The 11,375-nt window shown below is 49.2% G+C and overlaps 5 protein-coding genes across 5 annotated transcripts; 3 read left to right on the top strand and 2 right to left on the bottom strand.

Moving 5' to 3' along the window:
• Nucleotides 1–70: 70 nt before the first annotated feature.
• On the top strand, nt 71–2,255 carry P174DRAFT_516358 (putative endosomal sorting complex protein TSG101; the record flags this gene model as incomplete). Its single annotated transcript, XM_024832322.1, has 4 exons — nt 71–169; nt 222–330; nt 426–664; nt 739–2,255. 4 exons carry the CDS (start codon nt 71–73, stop codon nt 2,122–2,124), a joined length of 1,833 nt encoding a protein of 610 aa, XP_024677341.1. The 3' UTR covers nt 2,125–2,255.
• A 312-nt stretch (nt 2,256–2,567) lies between these two features.
• Nucleotides 2,568–3,091, bottom strand: P174DRAFT_455387 (uncharacterized protein; the record flags this gene model as incomplete). The annotated part of the gene is made up of 2 exons (XM_024829318.1): nt 2,568–2,583; nt 2,640–3,091. 2 exons carry the CDS (start codon nt 3,089–3,091, stop codon nt 2,568–2,570), a joined length of 468 nt encoding a protein of 155 aa, XP_024677340.1.
• Nucleotides 3,092–3,755: 664 nt separating this feature from the next.
• P174DRAFT_446248 (uncharacterized protein) lies at nt 3,756–4,833 on the top strand. The gene is made up of 2 exons (XM_024828534.1): nt 3,756–4,099; nt 4,126–4,833. Exons 1-2 carry the CDS (start codon nt 3,856–3,858, stop codon nt 4,749–4,751), a joined length of 870 nt encoding a protein of 289 aa, XP_024677339.1. The 5' UTR covers nt 3,756–3,855; the 3' UTR covers nt 4,752–4,833.
• A 2,052-nt stretch (nt 4,834–6,885) lies between these two features.
• Nucleotides 6,886–8,343, top strand: P174DRAFT_464932 (uncharacterized protein; the record flags this gene model as incomplete). Its single annotated transcript, XM_024830480.1, has 2 exons — nt 6,886–6,904; nt 6,932–8,343. 2 exons carry the CDS (start codon nt 6,886–6,888, stop codon nt 8,341–8,343), a joined length of 1,431 nt encoding a protein of 476 aa, XP_024677338.1.
• A 114-nt stretch (nt 8,344–8,457) lies between these two features.
• Nucleotides 8,458–8,964, bottom strand: P174DRAFT_464931 (uncharacterized protein; the record flags this gene model as incomplete). Its single annotated transcript, XM_024830479.1, has 4 exons — nt 8,458–8,571; nt 8,647–8,717; nt 8,778; nt 8,839–8,964. 4 exons carry the CDS (start codon nt 8,962–8,964, stop codon nt 8,458–8,460), a joined length of 312 nt encoding a protein of 103 aa, XP_024677337.1.
• Nucleotides 8,965–11,375: the final 2,411 nt, after the last annotated feature.

The following is an 11,375-nucleotide window of genomic DNA, read 5'->3' as shown; positions in this document are numbered from 1 at the left end:
TGATGGCTCCAGCCAAGACGCGATGCGGGGAAGATGGAGAGCACCTTTAGCTTGGGTGAGCATTCTTGACATGACAACTTCCCACCATGCGAGCTCCTGTATCCGCCCCTTCGACATGGCTGCAGTGCCGCAGAGGACATTGAACTGGCTATACAGTGTGTTGACTCGGGTTCGTTCCCTCTTTCAATTCTCCCATCGTAGAGAAATACTGACTTTTCCAGGATCACTATGATCCCAAGCAAACCTACCAAGATCCCAATCGCACTTACTACCATGTCGCCAATGTCCTCGCACAATACCCTTCACTCTCGCCGCGGACAGATGTGTACAGTAAGTTATGTGTTACAGCGCGATTGACTGTTTCTTTTCTTTGACTGTGTTCAGCCTGGGATTGTTGGTGCTAACGATGGTCGTTCATCCTGTAGCATACGAAACCGGTTTCTCTGCCTTACTCCTCCAACTGACCGGCACAATACCGGTGTCATTTCGCGGCACCGTCTACAAATTTCCAATCGCATTATGGATTCCGAACACTTATCCTCGCGAACCCCCGATGGTCTATGTAACTCCGACGCAGGACATGGCCGTTCGAGTAGGGCAGCATGTGACGCTGGAAGGAAGAGTGTATCACCATTATCTCGCACACTGGGCTGAGGCATGGGATGTTCGTTTGCCTGATACCTTGCATTGGACTTTTCTCCCCGGTGAGCTTTGACTGACTTACGCTTTCGTATGCAGAGATCAAACCTCGTCGATTTCCTGATGATTCTTCGGGAGGTCTTTGCGAAGGAACCGCCGGTCAAGTACAAACAACCACAGGTACCGCAAGGACCTCAACAGGCAGGAACTACGCAGACACCGCCCCCGTTGCCTCCTCTGCCCCCAGAGCTAAGTTCGTCCACGCATCGACCTTCGCCGACCCCTCAAACCGCTCCGCCGCAGCCGACTGGGCAGGTGCCACCGCCCCCTCCTCCGAAGCCAGGGCAGGCCGCCGCTGCTGAACAACCGCAAGTACCACAAGCCGGGAGGTACAACACTCCTCCACTACCGCCGTTACCGCCAAAGGAACAAGATCTACGACGTCAATCGTTGCAACTCCATGCGAACACGGGCGGTCATATCCCCAGCCGGTCTTTCCAGTACCCTCCTGAGCGAAGTGGTGCACCTGGAGGGACAGCGGGCTCGTATGGGTTGTCACAACCACAACACTACAATGCTGTCCAGGCAATCCCAGCGTACATGTCTGGGCCAGCACATCAGCCAGGCGACGGTGTCCCGCCCAGAAGTCCCCCGCCTGCCAGCCTACCGCGAGGACCTCAGCAGCCGCCGTTCCCTGTGCAACAAGCTCCTGCACATCCCTCATTGTATCAGCAGAATGGTGCTCGGTACCAGCAGCCACCGCAGCCGGCCATGCAGCCTCTACCTCATGGCCAAGCGCAGCCGCCAATTCCCGCCCACCAGCCAGCGCCGAAACCAAAGACACAAACACCGGATCTCCTGACCTCACCCTTCGAGCTTGAACTCCCCTCATTCACGCCCACGGGTCCCGCACCGCCGATCCCGCCAAATCCTGAGAAGGACGCCCTCCTGGAAGCTGTGTCGAAGAGCCTCGCCGAAAATGTTCAAGCCAACCTCTCCCAGTCCGAATCCGCCGCTCACTCCCTCCTCTCCCAGTCCCAGTCCCTTCAAGCCGCCATCGCCACCTTACAAGGCGAGGTCTCGTCTCTCAATTCTCTCAACTCAACTCTGCAGTCCAACACCTCCATTCTCCAGCAATCCCTACACCGTGCAGACGGCGTGATCGCAGCCGCGCAGGCACGCATCTCCTCGTCCACTGCTCAAGCCCATGCCTCAAGCTCGGGCTCAGACGTAGCACCATCGGCTCTGCCGCCCATCGATGAGGTTCTCGTCGCCCCTACCGTGGTTGGTAAGCAGCTCTATGACCTCGTGTCTGAAGAACGAGGAATCCAGCAGGCTATTTACGCCCTGCAAGCTGCTTTGGTCAAAGGAATTATCGGCGTTGACACGTGGTCGCGGCATACGCGCAGTTTGGCGCGTGAAGCGTTCTTGAAGCGGGCACTGATTCGAAAGATCGGCAAGGGAATGGGACTTGAAGAGGCTTGACCGATGCCTTTACCTTTTTCCTATGTAGCCTTATAGAAATGGGCGGTGTTTGCTTCCAGAGAATGCTTCTGCACTTGTTACTAGAGCATTTGACAATTGCAATGTTGATACCCATTATTATGACATGCTGTGATAAATTAGCCGATCTCTAAAGCAATGTATGCATCAGCATACTACTACTCCGTACACTACTGTTCAATGTCACTATCCAGGTGGTCGTTGGTTCACAGCTGTTCTTTCATTTTTAAAAAGGTCGCCTCACAGTGGACCGCTGACTTCGATTCTTTCTGTTTTCTCTCGGGGCTCTATCAGAGTTGGCCATACCATCCACGCTTGGATATCACTACTAGCTGAGGACGTACCGTCATGGTTCCATTTAGCCCAGTGGTCTAATTCTGACACTCTACCCTGCTAGTAATCCAGCTTATTTTAACATCGAGGCGTTAAGCTCGCACCACTCTTGGTGCATAATGAGGCTTTCCCAGGACCTGAAGAAGCCCGGATCCCTAGACTACTCCATGAAACCCTGCTCCAGCCAGATGTTCTCGGCAAGACGCCGCAGACTACCCTGGTCGAACTCAATGTTGACTTCCAGAGGGTTGTCTGCTTCTCGCAAGAAGAGATCCTCAATTTCAATAACGAGGGCCTCGTTATCGAACAAGATGTCTTGATTCTGTCGCCAGACTGTCACCTTCTGTGCCATTGCTGGCTTTCCGTTCCTGACCTTCCACTTTTCTAGCACGATCTCCGGAATTCGTCGACCCACTGATATTGTTGGGGAGATTTTGACCTCGCCTTCTGACTCCTCAAGCCAGAAACGCGCGTCCTCCTCCAGCTTTGATTTCCCCTGGGAGACTCCAACCTCTAGCACAACCGTTGGCCATTTTCGAGAACGGCCGGCCGTCGGACGTCTTGGACCCCAGCCATTATCAGGTGTACTTTCGCCCAAATCATCTCCTCGAATCATGGTGCCTGAGGAAACACTTCAAGGCAGTCGAGAGTCACATCCGATCGACCGCTTCCTTCAGGATATAATTGAAAGTCTGCGTCGCCTCAGTATGCTCGGGAGTGCCTCTGGTGATCACAATGAAGAGGAGTTGAAGGGAGCGATTATATGATTTCTACTGCTTGCTCATATCGGTTTCTTCTTCGAAGTCGCGTTCGACAAGGGGTTCGGAGACGTTAGAGAAGACTATCCAGTCCCAGGGGGATGAGCGTTCCGGATCTCTGAATCATTGGAGCTCTGAGTTGACGATGGTCTGGAAATGATCGGGGCCCTTCCCATGGGTAAATATTCACGGTTGGAGGGAGACCCTCCAGGTCGTCACTTGCCCAGATCTTGCCATCACTTCTAGATTCTGTACTAACCATTTTGGAGTGGTCATACGGGTGTTGATTCCTACATAGAGACGGGATATTTAGAATGGTGCGGTGACTATATTTATAAGAATTAGAATTGTCTCATGATGATGGCATTATCAAACGCTGGCGCACCCATTTATCTCCTTTCTATTTCAGTATGTACGTACCTAGATAAACTGTGGGGTTGAGCCTTAAGATGAAATCCCATGGTTGCCTGGGACCCACATTGTGTATATAAACATTTCTACATCTACTTCTGTCCGGTCTATCTACTACCCAACCGAGATATGAAACCGGCTTTTCCAACATAAGTAACTACTGAGCAACTTATGAGATTGCCAGAGTCTCTGACTCTGATAACAGATTGTCATGGCAGAAGAACAACTCAATCCCGATGACGAGGCACTAGACAGGCCGTTTCGTTTCATAGTCACTGGCAAATACCTCGCTGTTCGCTATGCCGACGACGGCTTCACTCTACACCGTGATTACCATGGCAATGGGAGCCTGTTTTATCTTTCCGAAGATGAAACCCACATAATCAGAGATCACACATATGTTGGCCGGCTTAACAGTCATCCCATCTACAAGGACAACGTGTTTCACATCTGCCGTGGGTCACAGTACCTCTCTCGAGAGGGCATTGGACAGACAATATCGATGAAGCACTTGATGTTCAGATCGACCCCGAGGACCCTGACAGGACCGACAGCGCTGATAGTGCTGACAGTGCTCCTATTCTATCACTTTCCGAGCCTATTATGGATCCCTCTCATCCTGTGTCCGCGGATGGAATCGACCTCTACCATCCCGATAAGCAGTTTGCTCTGTATCCCGTTACTAGCGACGGCCTTTGGTATGGCGATGCTAGTAATTTCAACGGCAAGCTCATCTTCGGCGGCAATCCGTACAGCGCCGGAATCCCATTTCAGCTTTCAGTACATGAAGGAAGGACGCAGATCCGCGCAAGCGACGGCATGTACCTTACCGTCGTCATGGAAGATGATCTTTTGCCGTACCTGAAAGAGGAATGCCGGCAGCATTCCAGGGTCAGTTCGTGCGCGCATTGTTCAACATGGTACAGCCTTGGCTTTCGTCCTGAGCCTGATGACTGTCTTGCTCTGATTCCCCACGGTCTGCCTAGCATGTTTGTCTTGCATGACGGGGCTTTCTACTACAGCATGAATGTCCTCAAGGCAAGCTATGCCGAGACCGAGCGCGTCAAGCACATCGAGGAGGCGTCTCTTTTTCAGTTTGTTGGTTAGTTGTGTCAGTCTGAAAGAATTCTGATGATGTGGATGGATTCAATGAGAATTGTTGCTCTACCTCAGTATCAGCTGCCCGCCAGAACCATTTTGGAAACGCAGAAGTAGCTCATTCTCGTAAACCTCCTTGTCTTCCAACTTTCCCTCCAAGATATCCTTGGTATACACAGCTCAGTACTCGGGTACTGCTCTTGAGATGTCTGATTGATCAGCGCTCTGCGATGGTGCGAATTTTGGCTGGATATGGGTCATGGAAAATGTTGAATAGGCCATTGGGACTACCCAAGGCTCGGAGGTACGAAAAATTCCCGACTTTCCAGCCTTCTCTCATGATATTTGCCGATACGCGCTGACTATGAATAGAGGCGGTTATCGCTTCTCTTCCTCCACGAAAAATTCCATGAATTTATCGTGCGCTTTGTTGAAAGTGTCAAGGCGTTCACCAAGGATGTCGTCTGCAGCATGACCGGTCAACCAATACGGAGGGCGCAAGGTCTCACCTGGAAGTGAGCTTGCCCACTCAAGATCGACAAGATATTTGATATGCCATTTGTTGTCGACAAAGATGTTGCTTGGATGCAGGTCAGCGAGTCTGTAGAAGAAAGGTCCGTGGCGGAGGTCTCGTTCGGTGAAGCGAGGAAGAAGTGCCCGCGATATGGCCAGGTTCGGCACCTGGACACGTCCGTCTTCCTCATCATGTATGGAGTTAAGCTGGTGCCGTTTACGGCTGTCGTGACAGGACAAGATATCGAGGCAGTATGAGTCGGTTGATGGGTAAGTTAAATTACGACCGATGTTAGTCAGGATACCAGGATTTTCCAACTGATGAAGGCGAAGAGTGAGAGGCTGAATGGAAAGTTGTAATACTCCATTTGAGTCTATCGTCCAGAATCCTATCCGCGGTAATGGACGCTGGCTCTAGGAAGCACAATGCGAGGTATCCAAGTCCCGGTAGAAGTTAGTTGTGCTTTTGAGATCATGTGGAAACTCGTCCCATGTTCCTGACAGCATCTGCACCTCTGGCTCGGCAATATAGTGCATGAGAAGGTAGCATCGGCCTGGTTCCAGCTGCTTTTTCCTTTCAGGGCTTGGAGGATCTGATCTGCCCGTGTGGGAGGTGTAATTAGATTGCAACTCCGAAGTTGATAGTAGCTCTTCTCTGATTTTCACCGCTGACTTCCAGGCGGCATGTCAACATTCGTCCGTCAAAGGCATCTCAAGGCTGGAAACAATGTCGATACGCTCCACAGTGTCATAGAGCCAACCAAGATCTTATTGGAGCTATAGATCCTCTCCTCTGGCTTGTGCCTCTTCTCAATGAAGTGAGACTATATCAGAGTCTGGCAATTGCCGGTGCTATTCGTGAAAAGAAGATAACTCAAGCTATGTTATTTCGAGGGTAGGCTATGAAATGGTTGGTACTGCTAGATTCTCTATGGTGGTCATAATAACATACTCATGTACCTCGGCCTTCTTTACCATAATGCATTATCAACCGGTCAAGGGAGCATACCAGTAAACAGTGCTTTACTGATGGTAAATCCACGAGATAATTGACTGCCACGCTAGCCCTTGCTTGTTTCTCCGAGTGGAACCGCTATGCATACTATAGGAAAACATTGGCCCATGCATTTGGGCTTCTTATTGTTTCATCTGCAGGCAATGAGTACTTCTTATCGGTTGTTGACCTATGAACAAAAAAGTATTAGCTTCAGGGGCTCTCGAATCTGGCAAGATTATGCCACCCTAAATGCACTGTGGCAGGGAGGGACGAAGGTTCCTGACCATACATCTTGGAAATCTATCAGGGCTGGGAATATTTGTCCATGGGGGAAGATGGCATTGCTAAAAAAGTATTATAATCTTTAAAATTAATTTATGGTTTAATACCTACTGAACCTTTTCTGTACATACTAAAGCCGTGAGTCCTATAGCAATGGAGGACTAGTTAAAAGCCAGGGTTACAGTGACTAACGCTTAGGCTCCCCAACACCTTTCTTGCTGTTTAGTTTTTCTATCCCAGCAGTTCCCAACTTCCCATGTACCGGATTCTCAGTCTTCTTGTGTATGCATACAGGAAAGAATAGTGAACTTACACCAATGCTGCCATTGGCAATGGAACCTGTATGTTGTCATGACTAGTACTTTGAAGGGTTATTGCTAATGTCATTAGAAACAAGCAGCATTCAGTATAAATAGCTGCCCGGCAGACATATTGTACTTGGTGTTCCAGTTTCTATCATCTGCTGAACTGCATGCACTATGTCTTGTTAATAAAATGTGCCGCACAATTGCTGAGCGATTCCTCTACTCAGAAATCCAGATGACTTGGCTAAAAGCTGACCGTCCTCCACCAATCACTCAACTCTTACGGACACTCTTATCCAGACCTCAGCTAGCTGCTTACATTACAACTGTACACCTTGATGGCAATCTCTATGATCACTACAATTTTCAATTCAAAATTCCTAAACTTCCGGTCTCTGGCGCTGAACTGGACCGACCGATCGCATTCATCCGGGGCACTGGAGCCCCCTATAGCGACCTTTGGATACAGGAATTGCGCCAAGGTTCTATAGATGCTTTTGTTGCTCTTCTATTAGCACAGCTCTTAAACGTGAGATATCTGTACCTTGCCAACGACTTCACTCGAGAGAGTGCACTTGTCGGTATGGTTCTCCGATCAGCGATCTGCGAGCCCGTGGATTATGGCCTGCCCGACTTTCGGCATCTCCGCGATGTCTCTTTCATCAAACCCGACGGTCAGGATTGGGCCCGCGATAAGAAGGTCAAAACTACTCAGGTCAAATCTACTCAAGATATCTTGCCATTCTTTTATCTGCCGAGTGTCCAACGCATGTCAGCTTCGATTGAGAACCCGGCGGAATTTACGTGGCCTGCAGCACACTTACCTGTCCCATCAAAGCTTACATCACTTGAGTTGACCATTGTGCGGGAAGCGTGTCTCGGTGAACTGCTTGCACTCACCCAGAACCTTGAAACCCTTCGCTGGCGTTGGTATTACGATTTTGGTGTCAGAGACAAGTTCACTACGCCTGTCGTCAGTCTCGATTGGATTGTTGCTGTGATATCTCGTGTTCGAGGTACTCTGACGGATTTGACCCTCTCAGCCGAGTGCGGCTTAGGAGGCGGTGACCAATTTCTTCCTGGCATACAGATAGTGGGCTCGTTGCAAAGGATGGTCGGTTTTGACAAGCTCAAGAGACTTCAGGTCCCCTGGCCATTTCTGGTGGGGTTCGCGCAGGGCATGACGAAACGATTGCAGGATGTGATCCCAAGGAATATTGAATTTCTAACCATCACGGACGACTTGAGGCTGCAGAATGAAGACGGAATGGTAGACGAATTGCCTAGTTGGGAGTGGACGGATGATGCCATGCTAGGCTTGCTTCAATCATGGCTGAAGGATTGGAAGGCATGCACGCCGCACCTTCGTGGCATTACTCTGCTACTAAGCTGGAATGACAACAATGAATGGTCCCCTAGGATGAGGGACCAACTCAGGGAGCTAGGCACTCACGCAGGAGTTCCACTCGAGCTAATCGAGTTGGATGGTTTTGAAATTTTCTGATATTTATCCTCGCCCGTTTGAGCCACTTGCCCATAGTCAAATGGCTCGACGCATCCACAAATAAGACGCTCAATATCTGGCTTACAGTGGGCGTAGAACATACTGGGATCTGGTCTATCTTCGGGTTTCCCCTGCGAGAGTGCTCAAATCATAGGGCTTATTGGGAGTCTTGCCAATATTGAGGTGCACCACTCTCATCTTCACCTGCTCAACAAACAAGTTGCATCCCTAGTTGTCCTAGCGCAAACTTGTCAGTCCTGCGGCGCGAGAGTTGCGAATTAAAGGGTAGCCGGTCTCACTCACCGTCGCACCGGTACCACATGGTGGAGCTCGCGTCTTGTACACAATCATAGCAACTCTTGTGTTTTGTTCGGCTAAAGGAGTCGCGTGCGAAGCATAATACAGGTGTGCAGCCATGGGCTCTCCACAGTGACCCTTATTTTTGTGGATAGGAAGTTCATCGTCTTCACCAAGATTGGATCTATCCTTCTAAACAGCCTGGCAGAGCTGAAGAGCCCTGGCAACTGGGTTATTCCCACCACCAAACTCATACGTGGAAGTACCATCGCGTTTCATCGAAGAAGCTAGGATGATTTTATTGCTGAAAGCGAGGACCGTCATGACTGTGGATAAGTCTTCTTTTTGGAAATGCCGTACTGGGCCAGAACAGCGGGGATCTCGTCCAATGCATCGACTGCCATTTTTGCCAAAGTTGGCCATCAGTGATCGTGCTAACTGGCTCTTTGAATGTGAGATGGCTGCTATAAAACCAGTTCCGCTGTGTCCGCGCCTCTATCATCGATTGATGGCGGCCAACTCTTTGCAAGGCTGTAATCGAGTGTTATGCCCACAGGACCCTTGAGGTTGCTTTCGCTCGCTAAGATCATAAACCTTCGCTAAATGCGCACCAGATCACAAGGTTGAGATGAAAAAGCCTAGGGGAAAACCATGATGTAGAATTCTCTGCTATACCACTATAAGCATAATGCGCACCAGGGGAAGAGAGGTTTCTACCTAGAATACTCTGGATGTAGTGTGCCGCCGGTCACCCTCAAAGCCAGTACTCAGCGCCAATTTAGAGCATGGCTGCTGTAGGTTTCCTGCTATACTTGCCAGTCTCTATTTCTCAGTCTAAAAAAGTCTGTCTTACAGTCCTATTCTACAATAGGGGTAGAAACCGTACAATAGTACTAGTAGTGCTATCGCGGCAAACACTTCTCCTAGTGCTACTACCATAGGATACCCCGATAGGATAGGATCCTGCCAATGAACGGCAATAGATGATAGATGTTGGTCCAGACGAGAGAAGTGACTCGGAAGGTTACATCTGTTCTTTTGCTATTCACTTTAGTATAGTATTTGTCAATTTGAAATAGCACGAATTCGACCTGACATGGTATACTAGCGTCTAGTATACACTATGTAGAGCTAGGGCTTCTTCTTAGCTCATAGAAAAGTCTAGGAGAGAGACACCCAGGTGCACAATAGAGTGCACGAGTAGTGGCACAGAGCAGTAACTATAATGATTCGGAGATTCCCGACGTATCCTGTTTCGTATAGTATTTGCCACCTTGAAATAGCGTTCCAACCTAGGTCGGGATATCAGTATTGAGGTATCAGCGAACCGAGATCCCTGTATATGCTCCATAAATCATCTAATATAGATCCGCTTCTTTGGATTCCCGATGCTCCGACTGCTGTAGAGATACCCACCAGGTCAATTAACAGGCAGCACAGACTGGATACCATCCTAGCAGCCAACCGTTGGAAAAAGCGCATGAGGGTCCACAATCGTTCATGTGGCAATCAAAATGTATGCTCTAGCAGCAGTAGACTAGCTTGGTCCAGGTACCCAGATAAATCTATTGGTGTGAGACATGATCAATTAGATGCTGATGAGATTCTGGACTAAGCTTCGCTAAGCCATTGCTTTTCTTGGCTTGGCACTAGTCTTGTTTTCCGGGCCAATCCTCTTCGTTCCTTATCATTGTGGATGACTACCCCGGTCCGTTTAGAGCCTTGGCGATCCACCCTTGGCCCATAGGAGCAGGCCCATTCTCCGAAACTGTTGGCACCGGCGCTTTATTTAATACTACTAGATATGCGGCATTTTCCTAATTCAGTGCTAATTTGGGCTCAGTTCCGCTTATAAACGCTCATCCGATAGACCAATTGGCAATTGCATGGTAACCCGTATTGTTTTGGCTAAATCACTACTCTATCAGTTCTATTCCTGAAATGCCCGAGACCCTAGTTTGGCATGGAGATAGGAGATACCTGAGAATTAATTTGCCTCCAGCACAAATTTTATGCCCATCCCATGACTGATCCTGGCCTAGGATGATTGAACAGGAAGAGAGTAGCTCGAAGAATAGTTTTCATGTGATTTGTAGCCTCCTGCGTAAGTTTTGCCCTTGCCATAAAGAAGATCTCTCCATCCTCTCTGATCACCCTTTAATTCATGTGATATGTAGGTGGGTTGAGCTTCGGTATCTCGATATTTTCCGTTGACACGAATGTCAACTATGACTTTGAATTATCACCTTCGTCCCTCCCGCCTCTCCTCTCCTAAGACACAGCTTCCGGGTCAAAAATTGAATCTTAATCTCGAAAAGGATTCGTCTAGCCGGCCTCGTGAAATTTGAAAAGCTATTTACCCTTTTCTTCCGAGATTTTGCCAAGAACCTTGAAAACCCCTGGCCCGCTATGCGTCGGGAATCCGGCTGGCCCAACGACATTACCCCCACACGTCCCCATGGAGTCCACTGACTCGGCGGGTCAAGTAGTCCCTTTAGTTGATTTTTTCCGACTAGGAAAGAAGAGCGATCTTACTTAGTTTGACTGCTGAAATCCACGAATGAGGTTGAATCTGAGGGGTCGCTCTAGTGACACTAGTTACTAGCGTAGGGCCTAATCAACAGCCACGATGCTTCAAAGGTCAGAGTCACAGCAACAATTACTTAGAGCCCCTGACACCTTTCTCACCACTTTTCAGTTTTTGTTATCCATCAGTTCCTACGTGCCAGTTTATC

The sequence above is a fragment of the Aspergillus novofumigatus genome, assembly GCF_002847465.1.
Source record: "Aspergillus novofumigatus IBT 16806 chromosome Unknown P174scaffold_12, whole genome shotgun sequence".
In the NCBI taxonomy this organism is placed as follows: Eukaryota; Fungi; Ascomycota; class Eurotiomycetes; order Eurotiales; family Aspergillaceae; genus Aspergillus; species Aspergillus novofumigatus.
This window is presented reverse-complemented; position numbering and strand designations above follow the sequence as displayed.